The 27,244-nt window shown below is 35.4% G+C and overlaps 2 protein-coding genes across 2 annotated transcripts in view; one reads left to right on the top strand and one right to left on the bottom strand.

The window, feature by feature from the left end:
* The window catches only part of FGF7 (fibroblast growth factor 7), a 68,705-nt gene extending 54,753 nt beyond the window's left edge, over positions 1-13,952 (top strand). Inside the window, exons 3-4 of the mRNA XM_022587150.3 lie at positions 9,063-9,166; positions 10,194-13,952. Coding sequence (XP_022442858.1) covers positions 9,063-9,166; positions 10,194-10,388 — 299 coding nt within the window. The 3' untranslated portion in view covers positions 10,389-13,952. The remainder of the gene's footprint in view (positions 1-9,062; positions 9,167-10,193) is intronic.
* Positions 1-27,244, bottom strand: part of FAM227B (family with sequence similarity 227 member B) — a 276,474-nt gene that overhangs the window by 157,313 nt on the left and 91,917 nt on the right. The gene's annotated exons all lie outside the window — the stretch shown is intronic.

The raw sequence follows: 27,244 nt of genomic DNA, 5'->3' as shown, positions 1-27,244 counted from the left end.
CATATTTTAATTTACATTTAATTTAATACATTTCAATTCTGCACATACCACATAAGATCATTTTGAAATTTTTTGTCCTCAAAGCATGCTTTAAAAATAAAGAAATAAATCATGTTAAAAGGGATATCTGATATTTGTCTTTATATATAAAATATGAATTATGATTATACTTAAACTTTATAAAATAACCTTCAAAATATACTAATCTGAAATAAAATTTTTTTGATATGCACACTTTTTATTATATCAGTACTCCAAAATAATGAAATGATTAAAAATACGCTTAAGGAAGATGGTGAGATTATATTACTGTAGTTTATGGTCTATATTAAGGGAAATAATGAACAGTATTCTGTCTTGGGCTATCTATATAGATCTAGTTCTTGCTGAGAAGCTGGTTTTAAGTAAGTAATATAATATAACTGGTGAAGAGTCTGGGTGTGGCTGAAGAAACTACAGACGGATGCTTTGCCTGATGGAGGGGCATGACCAATGTCTTCATCTCTTTGAAGGGGTGTTATGTGGAAAAGGTTTTGATTTATTCTGCATAGCTTCAGAGGATATATCTGAGAGTATTTAGTAACACCTAGGATCAGAGCTACCTATAAATGTAATGAGTCACTTCAGAATTGGCAACCTACAATAAATTAGTGTGGGTATATAGCAGACAGATAGATTCATCAATGGGACAAAACAAGATAGCCAATGTAAGGTAAAAGAGAGGCATTGCATCAGTAAAAAATGTAATGACGTATTTAATAACTAATATTGAAAAAATTATTTGTTGGAAGATTTTTAATCACAGTTTCAATTTCAGTGCTTGTGATTGGTCTGTTCATATTTTCTATTTCTTCCTGATTCAGTCTTGGCATAAAATATCAGTTTAGAGTTTCATCTCACATCATATCCCAAAATTAATTCCAGATGAATTTAAGAGATATATTTAAAACTTACATTACAAAAGCTAGAATAAAATGTATTTCAGATAGTGGAATGTAAAAAATACTTTTAAGCATAAAAAAATACAATAAATTATCAAAAAAGATACATAGATATGGCTACACAAAAATTAACCATTTTAAAAAAATTAATAGATCAAGGTAGTGCAAGATTAGAGAAACAGTGAGAATTAGGAATAGAACTAGGGATGTTGAGAGTGCCAAAAGATGCAGAGAAGAAATTTATGACTATTGAAAAACTCTTGAACTTGGCGCTGAGGAGGTCATTAATGGCCTTGAAGAGATAAAGCCATTAAACAGATTAAAAGTTAGAATGCAAGTGTTAAATTGAGGAAAAGTGAGCAGATTTAGCCTATAGTTCAAGAAATTTGGTGCTAGTGAAAAGGAAGTGGGATAGTCTTTTGAAAAGATTTCAGAGTTAAGGGCAGGGACATTTTATTCATTTGGCCCTTAGGCACAGAGCCTAGTGCCTGTGAAAACATCAAGCTTACAAATATATTTAAACCTTTGAAATTTAGATATTGACAGTAAAATTTGACCAGAAAATAAAAAGAGATTAGCAAATATTTAACTTATAAAATATATCAAGCCAACTTCATTATTTATTAAATTTATCAATATTTTTCATAACATTTGAAAACAATTTGATAATTTTTTTTCACTTTGCAAGAACTCCCTAGAATGTACAATATTTGCAGAAAGTTGATAGCAAATGATAAATAAAATGAGTTACTTTAGGCCAAGTAATTTCAAAAGAAAATTTATATAAAACTTTAAAATAGTTATAAAATATTGTATCTAATGAGAAATATGGATGTATTTTAATGTCAGATTGGTATAGGGTGGTCTTGGGAAATAGTAGTACTTAGGGTCTATGAATATCTTAAAACAGCCTTATTGAGAGAAAAATTTGGAAAGTGGATTTTTGTAATCAAAAGACAATGAAGGGAGGGACTGAAGATGTCCAAGAGAGACACAAGTATACAAAATCAAGAGTCTACTGTTCTTTGAAGTCAATTCTTTTGAATTTACAATATTGTGTGTGCATGCACACACACAGGTTTAATAATAATTGGAGCAATCACATGCACAATATGTAAAAAATATAACACTAAGATACAGGATTTAAATACACAACACATATTTAGAAAAATTCTTTCCTGTTCTTGTAATTGTAACAGCGTACAAAAATCAGAGCAGTGTAAATACATTTCTTAGCCTTACTCTTTAATTAAAACCATACTAACATTAAACTAGTAACCAAGTTGATCAAACAAATGGTTTACATGCTTTACTATTTACTTACATAATTTAATTATAATTTGCAACTTGATGTTTTAAAATATCATTAAGAAATTCTCCAGACATTTTGGAATATATTGAGCATTTCTGTATGCATGTGCCATGGAGATTTTATTTACAAACCTATGTATGTAGAAAGTTATATAAAGTGGCCAAAACTATTTAACCTACAATAATAAGGGTACAATATACAAAGTACAAACTGCAACTAAACAGACCAGGGGAAATAAAATTAATCTAGAAAAGGTGTTTTCAAACTTTTTAGACTTGAGGCAACTTACACTCATAAAAATTATTGAGGACACCAAAGAGCTTTTGTTCATATGGGTTATAACTACTGATACTTCCTGTATTCGAAGTTAAACTGAGACATTTTGAAAATATTTATTTATTAACTTACTTAAAAGTCACAACAATAGCCCATTATGGGTCAACTCATACTATTAGCAGAGGAAGAAAATCAGGCTTATACAAGTCTAGTAATTTTCTCTAACTACTCTGCACATCCAATTAATTTTTCTAGAACACAATTTATATCCTGACATTTTTCAAATTTCAAACCTTCAATGACCCCTCATTGTCTACAAATAAAAGTTAAAATTCATTAAATTGGCAATCAAGGCCCTCAACAATCTCATCCTAACTCCTTTTCCACCTTTTTCTATCTCTTGATATGTTTCCTACTCCAGACAGATAGCTCTAATTTCAATCTTCTGAAAATGACTTATGAATCGTTGACTCTACTATCTTACATATACTTTTATTTCTCAATTAGCATGACGTTTCCATTCTACCTATGTAAACCTTATCTATCCTTCAAGATGTAATTCAAGTTCTATCTGTTCCTCAAATCCTCCCTTGACCACCTAGGATATGTAACACCTCTTTCTTCTGAATAACGGTTGAATTGATTTTCCATCCTGTTCTTTGTAGCATTTGGTATATACTGCTTGGTATCATTCATTTTTGTTTTCTGTAGGAGGAAATACTAACTGAATTTTGATATGTATTTTATTAATATCCATATATTTTGATGACATCACAATTAAAGTCACCAGGTCAGGTTTCTAAAATATTCCTGGACCTCAGTTATTTTTCTATCCCAATACACCTGAGAGATATCACACACGAGTGTAGTAGTGGTCTGTATATAGAGTATTTGTATTTCCTACACTTCCCAAAGTGTGTTTGCATTGTAAACTTACTCCTCATAACTGTCCATATTTCACAAAGAGTAGTCATTAACTTGGTAAGCGATCTTAATCCATCACCAAAGACATTAATAGTAGTAATTAATAACAAACCCCAGAATTACTACATATTTGGGTTAAGAATAAATCATAAAAAGTTCCACTACAGTTGACTCTTGAACAAAATGGGTTTGAACTGTGTTAGTCTACTTATGATTTTGTTTTTCAATAAATATGTACTAAGGTAGCACATGATCTGTGGTTGCTTGAACCTGAGGATGCGGAACCTACAGATACAGAGGGCTGACTCTGATACATGGATTTTCTACTCTGCCAGGGTCGGTGCCCCAATTCCTGCTATGTTCAAGCGTCAACTCTATAGTTTCTTATACACTCAATCATATAATGTTATTAATTAAAATGTAGACTGTACTTTTTAAATTAATAGACTTTTCTTTAGAACAGTTTTAGATTTACAGGAAAAAATGAGTACATAGTAGAGTTCCTACATACCACTACCACTTCCCCACACAGTCCCTCTACTATTAACATTTTTGCATTAATGTGGTATATCTGTTACAATTAATGAATCAGTAATTACATATTGTTAACTAAACTCCATAGTCTACACTAAAGTTCACTCTTTGCCTTGTATAGTTCTATGTGTTTTGACAAATGTATAATATCATGTATCCACTATTACAGTATCATATAAAACAGGTTCACTGCCTTAACAATCCCAAGCTTCACATTTTCATCCTACTCCCCTCTTCCTAAGCCCCTGGCAACAACTAATCATTTTACTGTCTCTATAGTTTAGCCTTTTCCAGAGTGTCATACAACTGGAATCATACAGTATGGAGTCTCTCAGACTGACCTCTTTCACTTAGCAATATGCATTGAAGGTTCCTCCGTATCTTTTTGTGTCTTGATAGCTTATTTCCTTTTATCGCTGAAAAATATTCCAAAGTACATATGTACCATAGCTTATCCATTCATATGCTAAAGGGCATTTTGGTTGCTTCCAGTTTTGATGGTTTAGAATAAAACTCTGTTATAAATATTCATGTTCAGGTTTTGGTGTGGACTTAAATTTTAAGCTCAATTGGATAAACACTTATGGCAGGATTGATGGATTGTATGATGAGAGTATATTTAGCATTCAGTAAGAAACCAAACTGTTTTCCAAAGTGGCTGTACCACTTTACATCCCCACTAGCAATGAATGGCAGTTCCAGTTGCTCTGCATCCTTGTCTGCAAGTGGTATCTTAAAAAATTTCAATCATTCTAATAGTTGTGTAGTGGTATCTCGTTGTTTTATTCTGTAAGTCCCTAATGACATATAATGTTGAGCATATTTTCATATGCTTATTTGCCATCGGTGTATTTTCTTTGATGAGATATCTGTTCAGACCTTTTGCCCGCTTTTTAACTGGGTTGCTTATTTGTTTATTGTTGAGTTTTAAGAGTTCTTTATTTTGGAAATATGAGATGTATTTTTTGTGTACATGTATGTATGTATTTGGATGTACTTCTATGATATAAAAATGAATGGAATCTATAGCCTTGAATGTAATATAAATATATAATGGTGAAAATTTTCCATCTAACAATCCCAGCTTGACAGAAAATCATAAAAGTCATTTAACATTAAAATGTTTTTCTTTTTTGGTACCAATTCTTAGTTTTAATGTGCCCAAGAAAGTATATTTGGTCGAGGACAAAATTAAATGTTCTGAGTGACCTAATAACCATTAAGCCACTGTTTCCACTTATTTTCAACTTTAAAATAACTCTTAGTTATCATGCTAGAACATCTATATTAATATATGGCCCCTCAAAACTTTTAAATATAAATCTTAAAACATTCAGGGAAAAGAAATATTGAAGGAGCTGGGATTGGTGGATTTTTACATGATCAAACACTAAGAATTTTTTTTCTGCTAACTCATGAAAAGACATGGAGGAACCTTAAATGCGTATTACTAAGTGAAAGAAGCCAACCTGAAAAGGCTACATACTCTATGATTCCAACTATATAACATTCTGGAAAAAGCAAAACCATGGAGACAGTGAAAAGATCACTGGTCTCCAAGAGTTGCGGGCAAGGGAGAGAAATGAACAGGTCGAGAACAGAGGACTCTTAGGGCAGTAAAAATACTCTGTATGATGCAAAAATGATGATACATGTCCAAACACCAAGAGTAAACCATAAAGTAAACTATGGGCTGTGGTTGATAATGATGGTCAATGTAGGTTCATTAATTATAACAACTGTACCACTCTGGTGGGGGATGTGATAACTGGGGAGGCTATGCATGTGTGGGAGCAGGGGGTAGTTGGGAAATCTCTGTACCTTCCCCTCAATTTTGCTGTGAACCTAAAACTTCTCTAAAAAATAAATTCTTAATAAAAACTTTTTTTGAAAACAGGAAAGTTAAAACACTTTAAAATCTGTAGGAACACTACTTCCTACTCTGCACTTAAATGAAAGAATGATAACTTTAGTTTCTTCATTCTTGGGTTTTCTTGAATAAAAAAGGGCACAGCACACGGGGCAAAACAGACCAGAAAGTCAGGATTGATAGCGTATTAATTCTGCCAGCACTACTTAATGTTCTTCCAAGAAATATATTTTTAGGTCTGTTGATTTCCTAGTAAAATGATTTTTTAAATACATCAAACAATATACAATATTACTGTGTCAGGAACCTTGCCATTTTCAAGTCTGTCCTCATCCTGGTTAAAAGTAGAATCTTTAAAGATTGAACATCTGTTCATATGCTTATTTGCCAACTGTGTATCTACTTTGGTATCTGTTCAGACATTTTGCCCATTTTTTAATTGGGTTGTTAAAAATCTAAAGATTTTTTGATGTCCTTAACCCCAATGTGCGGAGGGATAAGATTAACAATGTTTATCACTTATTAAGTGTCAGAGTGTAACAAAAATATGGTGGGCAATGGGCAGGCAGGGGATAGATGAAAAGGGTTTAGAGACGGGACAATATGAATATATTGTCATGACTGAACCTGAAGGGAAAGTGTCCACATAGCATAATCAACAATACCTCTATCATTCTATAGTTATATTTTGTAGACAGTTGGTCTATAAACGAAAAAGCCAGCAAACGTGACAGATTTCATTCCCTAATTAAAACTGAGCATGAAAGATACTCTAAGCCTATGCATCAGTACTCTCCTTTCTAAGAGAAAATATTGAATAAAGAGGGAAATAGCAGGAGAAAGGGACTAGGAGGAGAAAACTGACTTCACATTTTACAGTGGTAAGATCTTTAGAAATCAACTATTCCGTATGTTTTTAAATAGATATATTTACTCAATTTTGAAGGTATTGCAAATAGGTTGAATCAGTGAATTTCTTTAGTATTCTTCATTGAGTTTATTGATATAAACTTCACCTATTTGGATTCTGCTACGTAATAAATTATTTCCCTTTGATCTTCCTTTGCTGAACAAGAAGAGTTAGCTGCCAGATAAAGTGCTCCAAAAGGGCAGGGTTTGTCACTGAATTGAGCCTAGCACAGAATTGGCTCTCACTGAAGATTTGTTGAATTTTGCATGAATGCATCAGCATCACATCCTTCACATGCTTGTAAGCAACTGTTAACATTTCCCTTAGCCTCTCCTTCAGGGCTGTGTCTCCAGAAGTTTTCTTTTCTTTTAATTAAGGTGTATCTACGTGTGTGTTTACATATGTGTTTTGCTGTTTATACTAGATTTTAACTTCTGGAGTTCAGAAACCAGTGCTGTTTTTCTTAATTTGTATCCTAAAATTACCACACAGTTCTATGCATTCTGACAATGCTTCATAAATACTTTAAAAGATAAATATCCATTCCTTTGCATTTTCTTCATAGACCTCAATTTCTAGATGAGCAGCTGTAGAACTCTCAATTGGATGGGCTCTGACTAGTGCTAACCATAGTATAGTGGGAAAATGACTTCTATATGCAGCATATATTGGGAACAGATAACACATATTAATTAGGCTACATTGATCCTGATGAAATGGGTAAAAATTTTATTCTCCAGATAGGAAAAATGAAGCCAGAAGAATAAATAAGAGGATGAAGTGAAGGCATGGAATAAAAAATTAGAATTTCCTCCACTTAAGTGACTATTTTAGAACACAGCTTCTGGAAACTTGATTTATGCAGATAATTTTCACTTGGAATTTTCTTTGCATTATGTTAAGCGGAAGAAAGAGAATGTCTCAAGTTGAAAGTATAATTACCAGTAGTTACATAAAATGGTTCACTAAACTTTTAATTTCTATGCCATTTTAAAAAATTGATTGAGAGTTTTTTTTTTACTGTAGTTAGAGTATTAAAATACAGCACTTTAGGAAATGATATATAATGAAACAGTAGGTTTTCTTGTGGCAATTTCAATAATGGTTAAAAAATTAATTAAATGGTATAAAGTTATAAAATATTCTGTGATCAGGACTCATAATTTGGTTTTAGATGCTGTTTTCATTATCAAAAAGCTCACTATCAGTTTAAAATATTTACTATTTTGGGGGGTACAAATGAACTTATGTACAAAAGAGCAACAGAATTACAGATGTAGAAAACAAACTTATAGTTACCAGGGGGTAAGGGAGGGGAGGGATAAATTGGTAGACTGGATTGACATATACACACTACTATATATAAAATAGATAACTAATAAGGACCTACCGTATAGAACAGAGAACTCTACTCAATACTCTGTAATGGCCTATATGGGAAAAGAATCTAAAAAAGAGTGGCTATATGTATATGTATAACTGATTCACTTTGTTGTACACCTGAAACTAATACAACATTGTAAATCAACCATACTCTAATAAAATTTTTAAAAAATAAATGAAAATAAAATATTTAATTTTTTAAAGGTAGTTGGTTCTGTTTACCATCATTTACAATGCCTTTAATCGGAATTTTATTCATTTTCAGTATATTCAAGAAATATTTTGTCAGCAATAATTATTAATATAAAGCTTAAGTATAAAATTAAAGATGTTAGCTAATTATTTACTTTCATAGCATTATATAATGATTAAGAGCCAGACCTTTTGGGTTCAAATTCCACTTCTGCCACTTACCAGCTGAGAATCTGGGCAAATTACTTCTTTGTACCTGAGCTTCTTGATCTGTAAACTGGGGATAATATGAGTACTTGCCTTATAGTCTTGGTGATAAGTACATGTATTAATACATGAGTGCTAAAACAATACTTTGCATGTGGTATGAATTGAATAAACTTTAGGTATTATTGATGTTATTATTACTATTACAGTAAATTAGAAATGTAATTCTAGAGAAGAAAAAGCGAAATTCAAATATGTAACTCTTCTTTTTGAATCCAAATATCTTTTTCTACAAAATAAAAAATCAATAGTTTTGCACTTCCCACATTTAATAAGGACTAAGCTGGTGTTTGTGTATACATGTTATGGGTGGATGGGGGTCTCAGGCTGAGTAAATAATCATGTTAATAATCTTAACTTCCAAGTGAAACAGAAATAAGGACAAATGGTCATTCTTGGATAATCTGCAAAGCTGGGTGAATAACTGACATATCTTTCTGTGATTCCTTGCAGACATCATGGAAATCAGGACAGTGGCCGTTGGAATTGTAGCAATCAAAGGAGTGGAAAGTGAATATTATCTTGCGATGAACAAGGAAGGAAAACTCTATGCAAAGGTATTGATAATTGATACCTTAGACTTAATTTCTCAAATTTATTTTTGTCAAAAATATCTTCCCTTTCTGAAAAGTAAAAATGAAATTAACTCCTCTCAAACTACATAATTCAATGATTTCATTAAAACATTTTATACTTAATAATTAAATTTTCTGTGTGATCTTGGACAATTTGCTTAAGTTCTCTGGACTCTGGTTTCTTCATCTGTAAAACAAGTCAGATTAACTGACCTCTAAGGATCCTTCCAGCTCTAAAATTCCATTTGTATTTTAGATTCTTAAAATCTAAAATGTCCATCTGTCAGTATTAAAGCTCTTTTTGTTAAAGTTCACCCAATTTGCACTTTGCTGACATGAAAATTCTTGGGGAAAAAAAATCCAGACGTTTGTTTATCAACATCAATCTCACAATCATGGGCTTTGAACTGTAAGCACTCCCATTGTTCCCACTTTATTATAACATGAAATATGCAACTGTTCATCCCACTATAACAAAGTATAATTGACTTTCCTTTGTATTCCTGGCACAGACTACGTAAAAATACAGGTTTCAGTGAATGAATGAATAGTTGGATGAACAAATTAACTTTTTATTTTCCATCACTATCACAGGCAGTGTAATAGTAAATGAAGAAAAGTTGTGAAATATGTCCTTCAGCTGAGGGAGGCAGAGGCTCTGCTAATTGTATCAAAATGTCAGTGTTAGGGAAAGAGTGACTTGGGCATAGTAATATGAGAGCTGCTAATTAGGGGGAAATAGCTCTTAATACTTAAGAATAGTAGCAACTGACTGCCAAAAAGCTACATGTTTGAAACTATGTTGCATAACTAAATGTGTATCATTTTATCTTTTAAAAAATTTAACCTTTTTTCAAATATGCTAAGTATATATAACAAACTGCATTATGCCCGCTCAAAAAAAGTCATGTATGTTTTAATCCTACTAAATATTACTGCTTATTCTTTGTCTAATTGAGTCCCTCCAAAAATAATTTGGATAATGTTGTTTGTTTGTTGTTCTTTGCAGAAAGAATGCAATGAAGATTGTAACTTCAAAGAATTAATTCTGGAAAACCACTACAACACATATGCATCAGCTAAATGGACACACAGTGGAGGAGAAATGTTTGTTGCCTTAAATCAAAAGGGGGTTCCTGTAAGAGGGAAAAAAACGAAGAAAGAACAAAAAACAGCCCACTTTCTTCCTATGGCAATAACCTAATCATATATGGCATATAAGAAACCAGTTCCAGCAGGGAGATTTCTTTAAGTGGACTGTTTTCTTCCTTTTTTCTTTTCTTTTTTTTTTTTTTTTTAAGTAACCAAGAAAGGCTGGAAAACTACTGAAAAACTGATCAAGCTGGACTTGCGCATTTATGTTTATTTTAAGAGACTGCATTAAAGAAAGATTTGAAAAAATATACACAAAAATCAGATTTAGTAACTAAAAGTTGTAAAAAATTGTAAAACTGGTTGTACAATCATGATGTCAGTAATAGTAATGTTTTTTTCTTAAATTAATTTACCCTTAAGACTGTTAGATTTGATTATCTGATAATGATTATTTAAATATTCCTATCTGCTTAGAAAATGGCTGCTATAATAATAATAATGCAGATGATGTTATATAAGATGTGTCAGACCTAAAAGCTGCTGGAATGATTTGTCAGATAATCAAGCCAACACTAACTATGGAAGATGAGCAGTATCTGAATGCTTTCTAGTGAAAAATCATGAGCCACTTAAATTCTAATCAGAAAAGAAGGAATATTCTCAAAAATTCTATTATGGAAATGAATCAAAGAGGTAGTTTTACAAGAGTACAAGATTAGAACATGCTTGTACCTGTTAACAAGAACAAAATTCCTAATGCTGCTCCCAATTGAAAGGGTATTGCTTAAAGGATGTTTTCAAAAATCTTGTATATAAAATAGCAATAATGATGATAATACTGTACTTCATCTCACTCACGACAAAATAACATTTTATAATCCCTAAAAGTAAAATTCAAAAATCTTTTATGTTTTTTTCAAGTAACATAATCTATCTTTTGTATAATTCATATTCGGGAATATGGCTTTTAATAATGTTCTTCCCACAAATAATCATGCTTTTATCCTGTGGTTACCGCATTAAACTCTATTTTAAGTTGTATTTGAACTTTACTGTTTTGTTATTTAAGTTTATGTTATTTATAAAAAAAACCTTAATAAGCTGTATCTGTTTCATATGCTTTTAATTCTAAAGCAATAACAAAACCGTCTGGCTCAATTGCAAGTTCCCCCTCCCCCTCATGAGCAACACCAAGTCTAGTACACAGCACTCAGGCCAGCAAATCCTGGACAGCAGACAAAAATGACAGCTTGCAGCAATTCTTACAATAGATGTCTCACAGGGAACAATACAAAAATGTGAAATATGTTTTGCCACATACTCTTGTCAACTAAATTGGATCTTATAAGTAAAATCACTGTAGATAAAAGAACTTACAGGATTTTAAAGTTAAACTATATTTGAGTTCATGAGTAGAATAGTACAACATTTAAAAAATATGCATATTTAAAGTTAGTAGTTTTTCTAATCTCTAGAAATCTCTGCCATTCAAAATATGGCAGCATTGAAAGTTGTTTTCCTGTTCAATGGCAAGAGCACAATGCCCAAAGTAGAGTCTATACTTAGGGATTTGAGGCCCTGAATAGCAACGAAGGCTTGAGGTCAGGCCTTATTGAAAAGATAAATTTCTACTTCATAATTCTGGCACTGGCAGATCTTGTTAGCACTTTAATGTTCATCAGTAGAAGGCCAACATTTATCGAAATTAAATTGGTGGTATGCTAATAAGGGTGGTTTTAATTTCAAAATATTTGTCTTTTAAGTCCCTTTATTTTATACAAATATTAACTGATAATACATTTATAAGAGAGAGTTACATGAAAAGGCTAAGTTAACAGAAATAATAGGTTCATTTGATTTCCTTGTGACTCAACCTACATGATGAGGCTGCAGGAAGCTAGAAAAAATTGCCCTTCCTCAGATATACTCTGGGGAAATGCCATGAATGATATTCTTAACTGTTGTATGATTCAAGGGCCTTGCTAGCCTAGGTTCCTAGATCAGGCTTCTGTTACTGCTGTCTTGTGAACATACTGAGAGCAGAAGAGGACCTACATGGTTTTTTTTTTTTGAGGATCTATGTTTTTCATATTTGTTTCCTTAGTGTCTAGCAGAGTGTCTGTACATAATCAATTTTTTATATGAATTCACTCAATGTTTGAGTATCAAAGAAAATTCATAATGAGACTAACCGTACTTTATTTTAAAAAGGGTGAAACATGATTATATGGAAATTTAAACAGAAACAGTGTGTATGTATATAAGTTATGAGCTATATTAGGACCAAATACTCTGACTATAGAGTTATAGTTATGAACAAATTACAAAGCAACGCTGAATTAACCAACATTTAGCAGTAAGTCCAATCCGGTAGTGTTTCTAGAAACACTTACTTATAATTCTTTATCCTCCCTCCTCCTTTTGTTTTACACTTAATGTGAAAATTTTAGAAAATAAAATCTGCGCTAGTTACATACACTTAGAATTCAAGAATCTAAACACTGCAAGCGGCCTTAGTCCTTACTATTCATGTGTAGACCAGGAAATTGAGATTGTAACAGATCCCAAATCACATAGCTGGTTAGGTTCAGAGCTGCCACAAGAGTCTAGGTCATTCAGCATGTATTTCCTACTCTTGGATGATTAGGATTATTAGTTAGTGGTCTTTTTTATTTTATTATTTTATTTTTTTGCTTTACGTGGGCCTCTCACTGTTGTGGCCTCTCCCGTTGCGGAGCACAGGCTCCGGACGTGCAGGCTCAGCGGCCATGGCTCACGGGCCCAGCCGCTCCGCGGCATGTGGGATCTTCCTGGACCGGGGCATGAACCCGTGTCCCCTGCATCGGCAGGCGGACTCTCAACCACTGCGCCACCAGGGAAGCCCCCTATTCAACTTTTAAATGCACCTCTTTACTTACAAATGGAAAGCACTGTGCAAAATAGCCAGATAAACAGAGTAACCTTTTCTAAATGCTCTTTGAAAGAGAAAATTGGTTAAATACATTGGTTTCCAAGAATTAGGAAGGAAAAAATTAAACAGAAGAATATGAAATGTTAACAAAAGAAGTAATAAAAAAGATACTTTCAATGCAATTAGTGAACTAAAACATTTTTACATAAAAATGCTATAATATAAATTATCAGCCTTTGAGTTGGCTAAAATTCAACTTAATGACAGAAGAGAAGGGATGCTGGAGATAAATTCTTAGTTTCCATCTCGCAGAGTTTGCCCTTCTGATTCTCTAAAGTGACAAATAACATAGAGGTGGACTATGGGACCAGCTATAGTAAAAGCAATTCTGTATCCACAAATATCCTAAATCAGTGCCTCTCACAATTTTCTACTTAAATACCAATACTAGTAGAGGTAGAGAATGAGAGTCTAAGGAATAACGCAAAGGTAGCCCACCAAAGACACAAATTTTCTTGAAAATCATTCTCTTAAAACACATGTGATTTTTGCATTTTATTCCACAATATATTTATGTTTGCTTTAATATAAAATTCATACCAGTGGGAAAAAGTGATGCATCAGAAAAATGTGTAAGCTTTATCATGTGGCTTCATTTACACTACTATCCAACTGCCATATACTTCGGCATGAATAAGACACAAGAGATCCTGTACCTCTCATAGTTCAACTTTACACGCAGGTGACACATGGCTAAAGAAAACCAAAAGTTTATGTAAAAGTTTACTATGAACCAGAGTGACATTAAAAATATTTAATGACAAGTATGAGTGGTTACTGGTCAATCAGAATATACCACTGCTCTATTAGAATAGATTCAGGCCACTGTGACTAACCTGTGGGTATCAGATGATTATCAGCCTTGACCATTTCTATGATCACCTTAAAACAGTTTTTAGAGAATATCTATTAACTGGTCTCTCTGATATGAGTTCTTAATGCATATCTTAATATGCCATAGTTCATTAAACCTTCATGCCTATTTCAACACTGTTGCCAGGCTACTCTTTATTTTAAACTTTACTATTTTTAATTGATATATAGCTGATATACAATATTATGTAAGTTATAGGTGTCCAATATAGTGATTCACACTTTTTGAAGGTTATATTCCATTTATAGTTATTATATTGGCTATATTCCCTGTGTTGTACAATATATCCTTGTAGCTTATTTTATACATAATAGTTTGAATCTCAATTTCCTACCCCTGTATTGCCCACACCCAGGCTACTCTTTATTCCACTTCTATATGCATCCAGCAGAGCGGCTGCTTTCAATGAAGGTGATGTACCTTCAGGCCCACATATGTGTTTCCACTCATCCTCTAACTTAGAATGGTTTGCCAAGAAAACGTACTTGTTTTTTTCTTAACATCTTTAATGGAGTATAATTGCCTTACAATGGTTAGTTTCTGCTGTATAACGAAGTGAATCAGCAATACGTATACATATATCCCCATATCCCCTCCCTCTTGCGTCTCCCTCCCATCCTCCCTATCCCACCCCTCTAGGTGGTCACAAAGCACCAAGCTGATCTCTCTGTGCTATGCAGCTGCTTCCCACTAGCTATTTGACATTTGGTAGTGTATATATGTCAATGCTACTCTCTCACTTTGTCCCAGTTTACCCTTTCCCCTTCCCGTGTCCCCAAGTCCATTTTCTATATCTGCATCTTTATTCCTGTCCTGCCCCAAGGTTCTTCAGAACCATTTATTTTTCTTTTTAGATTCCATATATATGTGTTACCATATGGTATTTGTTTTTCTCTTTCTGACTTACTTCAGTGTCAATGACAGACTCTAGGTCCATCCACCTCACTACAAATAACTCAATTTCATTTCTTTTTATGGCTGAGTAATATTCCATTGTATATATGTGCCACATCTTCTTTATCCATCCATCTGTTGATGGACACTTAGGTTGTGTCCATGTCCTGGCTATTGTAAATAGTGCTGCAATGAATATTGTGGTACATGACTCTTTTTGAATTATGGTTTTCTCAGGGTATATGCCCAGTAGTGGGATTGCTGGGTCGTATGGTAGTTCTATTTTTAGTTTTTTAAGGAACCTCCATACTATTCTCCATAGTGGCTGGATAAGTTTACATTCCAATCAATAGTGCAAGAGGGTTCCCTTATCTCCACACCCTCTCCAGCATTTATTGTTTGTAGATTTTTTGATGATGGCCATTCTGACTGGTGTGAGGTGATACCTCGTTTTAGTTTTGATTTGCATTTCTCTAATGACTAGTGATGTTGAGCATCCTTTCACATGTTTGTTGGCTATCTGTATATCTTCTTTAGAGAAATATCTATTTATGTCTTCTGCCCATTTTTGGATTGGGTTGTTTGCTTTTTGGATATTGAACGGCATGAGCTGCTTGTAAATTTTGGAGATTAACCCTTTGTCAGTTGCTTCATTTGCAAATATTTTCTTCTATTTTGAGAGTTGTCTTTTTGTCTTGTTTATGGTTTCGTTTGCTGTACAAAAGTTTTAAGTTCCATTAGGTCCCATTTGTTTATTTTTGTTTTTATTTCCATTTCTCTAGGAGGTGGGTCAATAAGGATCTTGCTGTGATTTATGTCATAGAGTGTTCTGCCTATGTTTTCCTCAAACAGTTTGATAGTGTGTGGCCTTACATTTAGGTCTGTAATCCATTTTCAGTTTATTTTCATGTATGGTAAGAGGGAGTGTTCTAATTTCATTCTTTTACATGTAGCTGTCCAGTTTTCCCAGCACCACTTATTGAAGAGGCTGTCTTTTCTCCATTGTATATTCTTGCCACCTTCGTCAAAAATAAGGTGACCATATGTGCGTGGGTTTATCTCTGGGCTTTCTATCCTGTTCCATTGATCTATATTTCTGATTTGTGCCAGTACCATATTGTCTTGGTTACTGTAGCTTTGTAGTATAGTCTGAAGTTGGGAGCCTGATTCCTCCAGCTCCATTTTTTCTTTCTCAAGATTGCTTTGGCTATTCATGGTCTTTTGTGTTACCATACAAACTGTGAAATTTTTTGTTCTAGTTTTGTGAAAAATGCCATTGGTAATTTAATAGGGATTGCACTGAATCTGTAGATTGCTTTGGTTAGGACAGTCATTTTCACAGTGTTGATTCTTCCAATCTAAGAACATGGTATATCATCTCTCCATCTGTTTGTATCGTCTTTAATTTCTTTCATCAGTGTCTTATAGTTTTCAGCACAGGTCTTTGTCTCCTTAGGTAGGTTTTTTCCAAGATATTTTATTCTTTTTGTTGCAATGGTAAATGGGATTGTTTCCTTAATTTCTCTTTCAGATTTTTCATCATTAGTGTGTAAGAATGCAAGAGATTTCTGTGCATTAATTTTGTATCCTGCTACTTTACCAAATTCATTGATTAGCTTTAGTAGTTTTTTGGTAGCATCTTTAGGATTTCTACGTATAGTATCATGTCAACTGCAAACAGTGACAGCTTTACTTCTTCTTTTTCTATTTGGATTCCTCTTATTACTTTTTCTTCTCTGATTTTTGGGGCTAAAACTACCAAAGCTATGTTGAATAATACTGGTGAGAGTGGACAACCTTGTCTTGCTCCTGATCTTAGACGAAATGGTTTCAGCTTTTCACCATTGAGAACGATGTTGGCTGTGGGTTTGTCATATATGGCCTTTATTACGTTGAGGAAAGTTCCCTCTATGCCTACTTTCTGGAGGGTTTTCATCATAAATGGGTGTTGAATTTTGTTGAAAGCTTTTTCCACATTTATTGAGATGATCATATGGTTTTTATTCTTCAGTTTGTTAATATGGAGTATCACATTGATTGACTTGTATATATTGAAGAATCCTTGCATTCCTGGGATAAACCCCACTTGATCATGGTGTATGATCCTTTTAATGTGCTTTTGGATTCAGTTTCCTAGTATTTTGTTGAGGATTTTTGCATCTATGTGTATCAATGATATTAGCCTGTAGTTTCCTTTTTTTGTGACATCTTTGTCTGGTTTTGGTATCGGGGTGATGGTGGCCTCGTAGAATGAGTTTGGGAATGCTCCTCCCTCTATTTTGGAAGAGTCTGAGAAGGATAGGTGTTAGCTCTTCTCTAAACATTTGATAGAATTCGCCTGTGAAGCCATCTGGTCCTGGGCTTTTGTTTGTTGGAAGATTTTTAATCACAGTTTCAATTTCAGTGCTTGTGACTGTTCTGTTTATATTTTCTATTTCTTCCTTGTCCAGGCTCAGACAGTTGTGCTTTTCGAAGAATTTGTCCATTTCTTACAGGTTGTCCATGTTGTTGGCATATAGTTGTTTGTAGTAATCTCTCATGATCCTTTGTATTTCCGCAGTGTCAGTTGTTACTTCTCTGTTTTCATTTCTAATTCTATTGATTTGAGTCTTTTCCCTTTTTTTCTTGATGAGTCTGGCTAAAGGTTTATCAATTTCGTTTATCTTCTCAAAGAAACAGCTTTTAGTTTTATTGATCTTTGCTATTGTTTCCTTCATTTCTTTTTCATTTATTTCTGATCTGATCTTTATGAATTCTTTCCTTCTGCTAACTTTGGGTTTTCTTTTTTTTGTACTTTCTCTAATTGCTTTAGGTTTAAAGTTAGGTTGTTTATGTGAGACGTTTCTTCTTTCTTGAGGTAGGATTGTATTGCTATAAACTTCCCTTTTAGAACGTCTTTTGCTGCATCCCGTAGGTTTTGGGTCATCATGTTTTCATTGTCATTTGTTTCTAGGTATTTTATGGTTTCCTCTTGATTTCTTCAGTGATCTCTTGGTTATTTAGTAGTGTATTATTTAGCCTCCATGTTTTTGTATTTTTACAGTTTTTTCCTGTAATCGATATCTAGTCTCATAGCGTTGTGGTCAGAAAAGGTGCTTGATATGATTTCAATTTTCTTAAACTCACCGAGGCTTGATTTGTGACCCAAGATATGATCTATCCTGGAGAATGTTTCATGAGCACTTCAGAAGAAAGTGTATTCTGTTGTTTTGGATGGAATGTCCAATAAATATCAATTACTAGGAATGGTAATTACCAATTAGACACAGCCTTCTTGGTTTCTGCAGCAGCAGCCTTAGGATTTCATGCCCGACTCTGGTGTCTGCGCTGATAGCCGTGGCTCGCACCATCTGTGAAGCTCGTTTAGGCGGTGTTCTGAATCTCCTCGCGCACCCCGAACAATGGTCTCTTGAGTCTTAGGCAGTTTCAGGTTTTTCCCGGACTCCCCCCAGCTTAGCTGTGGCTCACTAGCCCCCTTCAGGCTGTGTTCACGCAGCCAACCCCAGTCGTCTCCCTGGGATCTGAACTCCGAAGCCCGAGCCTCAGCTCTCAGCCCCCACCCGCTCCGGCGGGTGAGTGCTGGTCAGCACTGATCCTGTGTGGGAATCTCTTCGCTTTGCTCTCTGCACCCCTGTTCCTACACTCTCCTCTGTGGCTCTGAAGCTTCCCCCCCACGCACCCCCCATTTCCACCAGAGACGGGGCTTCCTAGTGTGTGGTAATTTTTCCTCCTTCACAGCTCCCTCCCAGAGGTGCAGGTCCCATCCCTATTCTTTTGTCTCTTTTTTTTTTTTTTTCTTTTGCCCTATCCAGGTACGTGGTGAGTTTCTTGCCTTTTGGGAAGTCTGAGGTCTTATGCCAGCATTTAGGAGGTGTTCTGTAGGAGTTGTTCTACATGTAGTTGTATTTTTGATGTATTTGTGGGGAGGCAGGTGATCTCCATGCCTTACTCCTCCGCCATTTTGAAGGTCCTCCTTACTTTCTCCTGAGTTGCGAAGATTTGCCAGAAAGCAACAGAGAAAGTCCTAGTCTCTTCAATTTCAGGAGTTTCCAAATCGTCAAATTGAATTTATGAGATGATAAAAATTTATTTTCTTTTCATATGAATAGAACTTATAGTCTAATAATTGAAATGTGAAATGAATAATAACATTTAGCTTGAAGATGGAAGGCCTTTCTCTTGATAAGTCCAGCCAGACACGTATTAGTTATCTATCGTTGTGTAACAAATTATCCTAAAACTTAATGGCTTAAACAGCAAGCTTTCATTATCTCATAGTTAATGTGGTTAGGGACCTGTGTATGGTTTAGCTAGGTGTCTCTATCTAGAATCTTCTATAACGCTGCAATCAAGGTGTTGGCCAGAACTGCAGTTATCTGTTATCTCAATGCTCAACTCAGAGAGGGATCGACCTTAGATCCTCACTGGTTGTGGGTTTGAAATACCACTTCCTTGCCACGTGAGCTTCTCCATAGCTCCACTTACAGCATGGCAGTTTGTTTCCCACAGAGCAAGGAATCAGAGAGAATGAAAAAGAGTGCCCACAACGGAAGTTACAGTATTTCATAGCCTAATCTTCAGAAGTGTCTCATCACTTCTGCCTGTACTCAAGGAGAGGGAATTAACAAAGGCATACAAACTAGAAAGCAGGAATCACTGGAGGCCATCTTAAAGGCTAACACAAGTCAGAAACAATGTTTTTAAGGCCACTGCCACAAAGACAGGATTCTTTAGGGCCTAATAACGAGTAATTCATGGCTTTCAGTGGTGAGCCATTCAGCAGAGAAAGACGAAGTAGGTATATCCTCTGTGGCAACATGTTTGATCCTTCCCTGAGGGATACTTTATGGTACAATGCCACATAGGATAATTGAGAAAAGGTTTGAACCACAGTGTGTACTGCCTATTAGCTTGAGTTGTGCCTTCTTAGATCTCCTAATGTAGGTGGAAAACTAACATCACTTTGCCTCTACATGAAGGAAATGACCCTGCCTTCAGACCCAACATGAAGATAACCTCCCCCTCCACCACCCTACCTCAAGAGAATAAGATCATAAATGCCAGCTGAAATTCCTCAAGCCATAGATGGCTTGTCCTAGATGGTGTTTTGTTTTGATGGTGTTTTGTCCTAGACGGTGGAGGTAATCAGTCACAAGTTACCCAATATCGTATGAGGATAAGACCTAAACAGACTTGAAAAACAATTTATTTTAATGCAAGATGCACATTGGAATCACCTGGGATTTTTTTTTTTTATATATATATATAATGAGACCTAGGTCCCACTCCAGACCAAATGCATCAGTGTATCTGGGATGGGGCCCAGGCACTGGTATTTTTAAAGCTCTCCAGGAGATTCTAATGGGCCCATGCATTTGAGAACCAATTAGCTAAATGATGGCAGCAGGGGTGGAGAGGACTTTCTAGGAATTATACCTGATTCTTTATCTTTGTTTCTTCCTTAAACATCCTGAAAAGCCTTATGTTGCTTCCCACCTAATTCCATATTTTCTAAGATGGTTCTAAAGTCGGCCGTGCTTCTTGGATCCCTGGTTTTCCTACTGTCTCCATATTTTGTTATTCACATTGGGGCTAAAAGGAAATGCAAACACTGGAAAGAGAGCCACAGTTGTTTTTGCAATGAAACAATTATGGAGTATAAATTGCACAAAGGACACCCTCCCCCTACTCCCAACACCTGCCACACACACACCATAGTCCATTCTCAGAGTAGCCAGAGTGATTCTGTTATATCATATCTCAGATAATGCAATTTCTCTATTCAAAACTGCAGCTGTTTTCCATATTAGAATAAAAGCCAAAGTCCTTAGAGTGGCCTATGGAGGGGCAATGGAAAAATGTAAGTGATTAAAAACTTAAATTAGGTATGGGAAAAAAAAACAGGAAAAAAAGTAATAAAAGTCTAGAACTATGCACTCAGATTATTTGGCAGATATCATTGAATTCTCATGTCATTTTAAAGAAACTCTAACTGTACACTGTAAACAATATTTTAATGGACATGATATGCCCATTGATATGGAAAAGACAATAGCCCCATATAAAAAATTGACGAATGTACACAGTTATGTTTGAAGTAAAGAAAATACTTAAGGTATATGTACATATCAATTTAATGAGTCTCCACTTTAAAATTTTTCTATTAATCAACCAGTTAATGGATCCAGCTAGGCTGGGTGAGACTTAACTGATCTTCTATTGTTGGTTATTTTGGTTGTTTCAGATTTTTCACTAACATAAATGATTTTTTTGTACATACTCCTTTATATTTATGATTATATTATTAAGATAATTATAAGAAACAGAATTATTAGACCCATAAGTTTTAAAGCCTTTAAAAATGTAAATTGCAAATTTGATTTTCAGGAATCTTTTCCCCAATATATATTCCAACCCTCTGTACATGGGAATGGATAAACACTTTCCCTAAAATTTATGCTCAAAATTTAGTCAGCTTTATTCTTACCTCTACTTCTCTTTGACTATCCATTATCACCAAAACCTAGCTAGCCTCTTCTTTTTCAACATCTCAGTTGTATGTCTTTCTTGGTCCTTTACAACCTCATTACCTCATGTCTAGAGTTTAGCAATTGTTCCCTAATCATTCTTCTGTCTCAAGTTCCTGCCCATCTCAGATACTACCTATTTCCTTAATCTTCCTGAAATACTACTTTGATGATGTCAGTTGTCAGTTAAAGAATCCATGTTAGCTGCTTACTGACTATTGAATTTAAATTCTTTAAAATAGCATCCAAAGCTGTCAAACAACTGGCTCTACTTTATCTGTCCAATCTTCTCACTGCCCACCATAAACCTTAGAGTTTCCTTAGTCCACTGTGTTTATCCCATTGTCTTTTTCTCCTCACTAGTCCTTAATTAAAAAAAATGTATCCTATCTATTTTGTTCACTTACATATCCCAAGCACCTTTAACAGTGTCTGGCACAGAGTAAGCTGTCAGCAAATATTCATTCAATGAATGGATAAACCAATTCCAATTCAGTGACAGAATAATGAGCACACCTCATTACAAAGCATTATTCCAATATTTAAGCAATATATAAATGTAGTTGTTGCAAATGAATAGAAATGTACCATCTTGGGGTGGATTCAAGGTGACGGAATAGGAGGATGCTGGACTCACCTCCCCTCACAAAAACATCAAAGCTACAACTACATATAGAATGACTCTCACTGGGAACTAGCAGGAAGGCTCCTCTACAACCAAAGCTGTGAGGAAAGATTCACACACAATCTGGTAGGAAGGGAGAAGTGATCTGGTCAGGACCTGCAACCCTAGCAGAGGACACAGAAGAGGAGGGGGCTATTTCACAGGCTCAGGGATCCTTCCTGGGGAGTGAGGGGTTTTGAGACAGAATGGAAGGGGTCAGGGCACAACCTTTAAAAGAATGACATAGCTGTTGAGGATACTACATAAACTGGTTAGAACCAATTAGGCCCAAGGTGGTGGAAAATTTGACTTCCAGTAGACCTTGAGACTTATTATACGCCCACTGTAATACATTAGCGTGCTAAATGACACACCCACAGGTGCCATGACAGTCCCGAGGCCAATCATAAAAGGGCAAAAAGTGAGCAGCGGCCCAATTCCTCGAAATCCCCACCCCTTCCTCAAAATAGTTGGAATAACCCTCCCACTCATAAGCCTATGAAATCACCCAGCCCATGAAAATTAGCTACCCTGTATTTCGGGGCCTCTCTCACCTTCTGAGATGGCCCACACTCTGTCTTTGGAGTGTGTTTCTCCTAGGGCTGCTCTCGCCTTCTGAGATGGCCAGCATTCTGTCTATGGAATGTGTATCTCTGCCTTCACTTTACTACGGCTCGCTCTTGAATTCCTTCCGTGTGGCGCCAAAGACCCTCACTTGGCGGGCCCATCCCAGGGACTCACCCAAGACCTGGGACATGACCATCCTCTCATGTCCCGTTTTCCTGCAAATTCTTTACAAAGGATATTAATAAATCTACTTCTTGCCTATCACTTTGTCTCTCACTGAATTCCTTCTGCACGGAGGCATAAAGAACCTGAACTTCATTAAGTCCTGAGATGGGTTGTGTGGTTTCAGTTAGAAGATTGTGGGTTCGAGTCCCAGCTGAGGTGCAAATGGGTTTGAGTCCTCTCCTAAGTCAGAGGCTGGGGGTTCAAGTCCCATCTGAAGTGTGGCTGGGTTCAAGTCGCATCTGAAGGGGTGCAGTTTCACTTTGATCAGGGTATTGGCAGCCACTGTCAGCATACCAGGATGCAGCTTGGTGCACAGACTTGGGAGGGAGTGAGACTAGCTCCAGGGCAAAGACTACCACTGACAGAGTGCATCCTTGCTCACAATCAGGGGGGAGTGAGACTAGCTCCAGGGCAGAGACAATTATCACACTCGAGCATGTGTCCCTTCCCACACTGAGCGAGCCAGCTCACTAGTGTAGCACCAACCCTTCTGGCCTGACCCAACGTCTAACCGAGGTAAGCACACTGGGGAAAAGTGAAACCAGCACAGAAGTGCAGCCCCAAGCCCTTAGGCCCCAGCCACCCCTAAACCAAGGTGGAGAAACCCTGGAAAAACCCAAGTCCCTCAGGGCTCCTGTTCCAACCTCTTGGACCCAGACCCCACCCCTGATAGAGCAGTGATGGACACTGAGCAAAGGAGAAGTCCCAGCTTGCACCTGGCTCTGGCTCCAGCCCTACTTCCCACCAAGGTGGTGGCTGCCAGCACACATCAGGGAAAGACCTGGCCCTTGTTCACTTCAGGTATAGCCACCTAACAAAGCCTCTGGGCACAAGAAAACTGCATAGGGACACTCCCACACAAGGACACACCCTCAATATCAGAATAGGTAACTGTTTCACCTAATTTCATAGAGACAGAGAAATTTAAACAAAATGAGAAGACAGAAGAATATGTTTCAAACAAAAGAACAAGAAACCACCCCTGAAAAAACTCCAATGAAACAGATATAAACAATTTACCTGATAAAGAGCTTGAAGCAATAGTAATAAGGCTACCTGAACTTGGGGGAAAAAATAGATGAACATCATGAGAATTTTAAGAAAGAACTAGAAAATAGAAAAAAGAACCAGTCAGAGCTGAAGAATTCAATAACTGAATTGAAAAATACATTATAGGAATTAACAGCAGGTTAGGTGATAACAGAAGAATGCATGAGCTATCTGGAAGATAGAATAATAGAAATTACACAATCAGAATAGCAAAAAGAAAAACAAATTTTAAAAATGAGAGCAGTTTAAGGGAACCTCTGGACAATATCAAGTGTACTAACGTTCACATTACAGGGGTCCCAGAAGGAGAAGAGAAAAAGGGGTAGAGATGTATTTGATGAAATAATGGCTGAAAACTTCCCAAACATGAAGGAGAGAGATATCTAGATACAGGAATCACAGAGAGTCCCAAAGAAAGTGAAAACAAAGAGACCCACACCAAGACATATCATAGTTAAAATGGCAAAATGTAGAGAGAATTCTAAAGGCAGCAAGAGAAAAAAAAAGTTACATACAAGGGAACCCCCATAAGGATATAAGCTGATTTTTCAGCAGAAACTCTGCAGGCCATAAGGGAGCGGCATGATACATTTAATGTGCTGAAAGGAAAATGTCTACAACTTAGGATACTCTACCCCTCAAGGTTGTCATTTCAGCACTGAAGGAGAGATATAGAGATTCTCAGATGAGCAAAAATTAAGAGTTCATATTACTAAACTGACTGTACAAGAAGTGTTAAAGGGTCTTCTTTATGTGAAAAAGAAAAGGCTATAACAAGAAATAAGAACTTAAAGGAAGGGAAAAATCCCATTGGTAAAGGCAAATATATAGTAAAGGCTGTGAATTAACCACTTAAATAAGCTAGTATGAAGATTAAAAGACAAAAATTATAAAATCAACTATAACTACAATAAACAGTTAAGGTATCTTTTCCAACCACAATGGTATGAAACTAGAAGTTAATTACCAGAAGAAAAATGGGAAAAACACAAACACATGGAGACTAAACAACATGCTACTAAAAAACCAATAGGTCAACAAAGAAATCAAAGGAAATCAGAAAATACCTTGAGACAAATGAAAATGAAAATAAAAACACAACTTTCCAAAATCTATGGGATGCAGCTAAAGCAGTTCTAAGAGGGAAGTTTATAGCAATATAGGCATACCTCAGGAAATAAGAAAAATCTCTAATAAAAAACCTAACCAACCATCTAGAGGAATTAGAAGAAGAACAAAGTCCAAAGTCAGCAGAAGGAAGGAAATAATAAAGATCAGAGTAGAAATAAATAAAAGAGACCCCCCAAAAAATAATAGAAAAAAATCAATAAAACCAAGAGCTGGTTTTTGAAAAGATAAATAAAATTGGTAAGCCTTTATCCAGGCTCATTAAGAAAAAAAGAGAGAGGACACAAATAAAATAAGAAATGAAAGAGGAGAAGCTATAACTGATATCACAAAAATACAATCATGAGAGAGTACTATGAGCAGATATATGCCAACAAACTGGACAGACTAGAAGAAATGGATAAATTCCTAGAAACGTACAATCTTCCAAGACTGAAGCAGGAAGAAATAGATAATCTGAACAGACTGACTACTAGTATTAAAATTAAATCAGTAATCAGAAAACTCCCCTATCCTCCTATCCTTCTCAAACTATTCCAAAAAAATCGAAGAGAAGGAAACACATCCAAATTCATTCTTTAAAGCCACCATGATACCCAAACCAGGCAAAGACATTACAAAAAAGAAAATCACAGGCAAATATTTCTGATGAATATAGATGCAAAAATCCTCAATAAAATATTAGCAAACCAAATTCAGCAACATATCAAATGGATCATACACCATGATCAAGTGGGATTTATTCCAGGGATGTAAGGATAGTTCAATATCCACAAATCAATGTGATATACCAAATTAACAAAATGAAAAATAAAAATTACATGATCATCTCAATAGATGTAGAACAAGCATTTGACAAAATTCAACACACATTCATGATAAAAACTCTCAAAAAAGTTAGTTTATGACTTCCCTGGTGGCACAGTGGTTAAGAATCTGCCCACCAATGCAGGGGACATGGGTTTGAGCCCTGGTCTGGGTAGATCCCACATGCCACGGAGCAGCTAGTTTAGAAGGAAAATATCTCAATATAAAGGCCATTTATGACAAATCCACAGCTAACATTGTACTCAATGGTGAAAAACTGAAAGGTTTTCCTCTAAAATCATGAACAAGGCAAGGATGCCCACTCTCACTGTTTCTATCTAACATAGTATTGGAAGTCCTAGCCACAGCAATCAGACAAGAAAAAGAAATAAAAGGCATCCAAATTGGAAAGGAAGAAGTAAAACTATCACTATTTGCAGATGACATGACTATATCTAGAAAACCCTAAAGTCTCCACCAAAAAACGATTAGAACTAATAAATGAATTCAGTAAAGTTGTGAGATACAAGATCAATATACAGAAATGGGTTGCTTTTCTGTACACTAATAATGAACTATTGGAAAGAGAAAACAAGAAAACAATTCCATTTTACACTTGTATCAAAAAGGATAAAATACCTGTGAATAAACTTAACTATACTCTGAAAACTGTAAGACATTAATGAAGGCAAGTGAAGATGATACAAAGAAATTGAAATGTATCCCATGGTCATGGATTAGAAGAACATTATTAAAATTTCCATACTACCCAAAGCAATCTACAGATTTAATGCAAGCCCTATCAAAATACCCATGACTTTTTCATAGAACTAGAACAAATAATCCTAAAATTTTTATGAAACCACAAAAGACCCTGAATACTCAAAGCAATCTTGAGAAAAAAGAACAAAGCTGGAGATGTCACGCTCCCTGACTCCAGACTACACTACACAGCTATAGTAATCAAAACAGCATGGTACTGGCAAAACAACAGACACATAGACCAATGGCACAGAATAGAGAGCCCAGAAATAAACCCACAAACATATGGTCAATTAATCTAGGATAAAGGAGGTAGAAGTACATAATGAGGAAAGACAGTCTTTTCAATAAGCGCTGTTGGGAAAACTGGAAAGCTACATGTAAAAGAATGAGATTAGAACATTTTCTCACACCATATATAAAAACAAACTCAAAATAGATTAAAAACCTAAATTTAAGACTAAAAACCATAACTCTAGAAGAAAACGTAGGCATA

Source organism: Delphinapterus leucas, chromosome 2 (genome assembly GCF_059928025.1).
Source record: "Delphinapterus leucas isolate spDelLeu-1000000601 "Yukka" chromosome 2, BTC_Dleu_Yukka2, whole genome shotgun sequence".
Lineage (NCBI taxonomy): Eukaryota > Metazoa > Chordata > Mammalia > Artiodactyla > Monodontidae > Delphinapterus > Delphinapterus leucas.
This window is presented reverse-complemented; position numbering and strand designations above follow the sequence as displayed.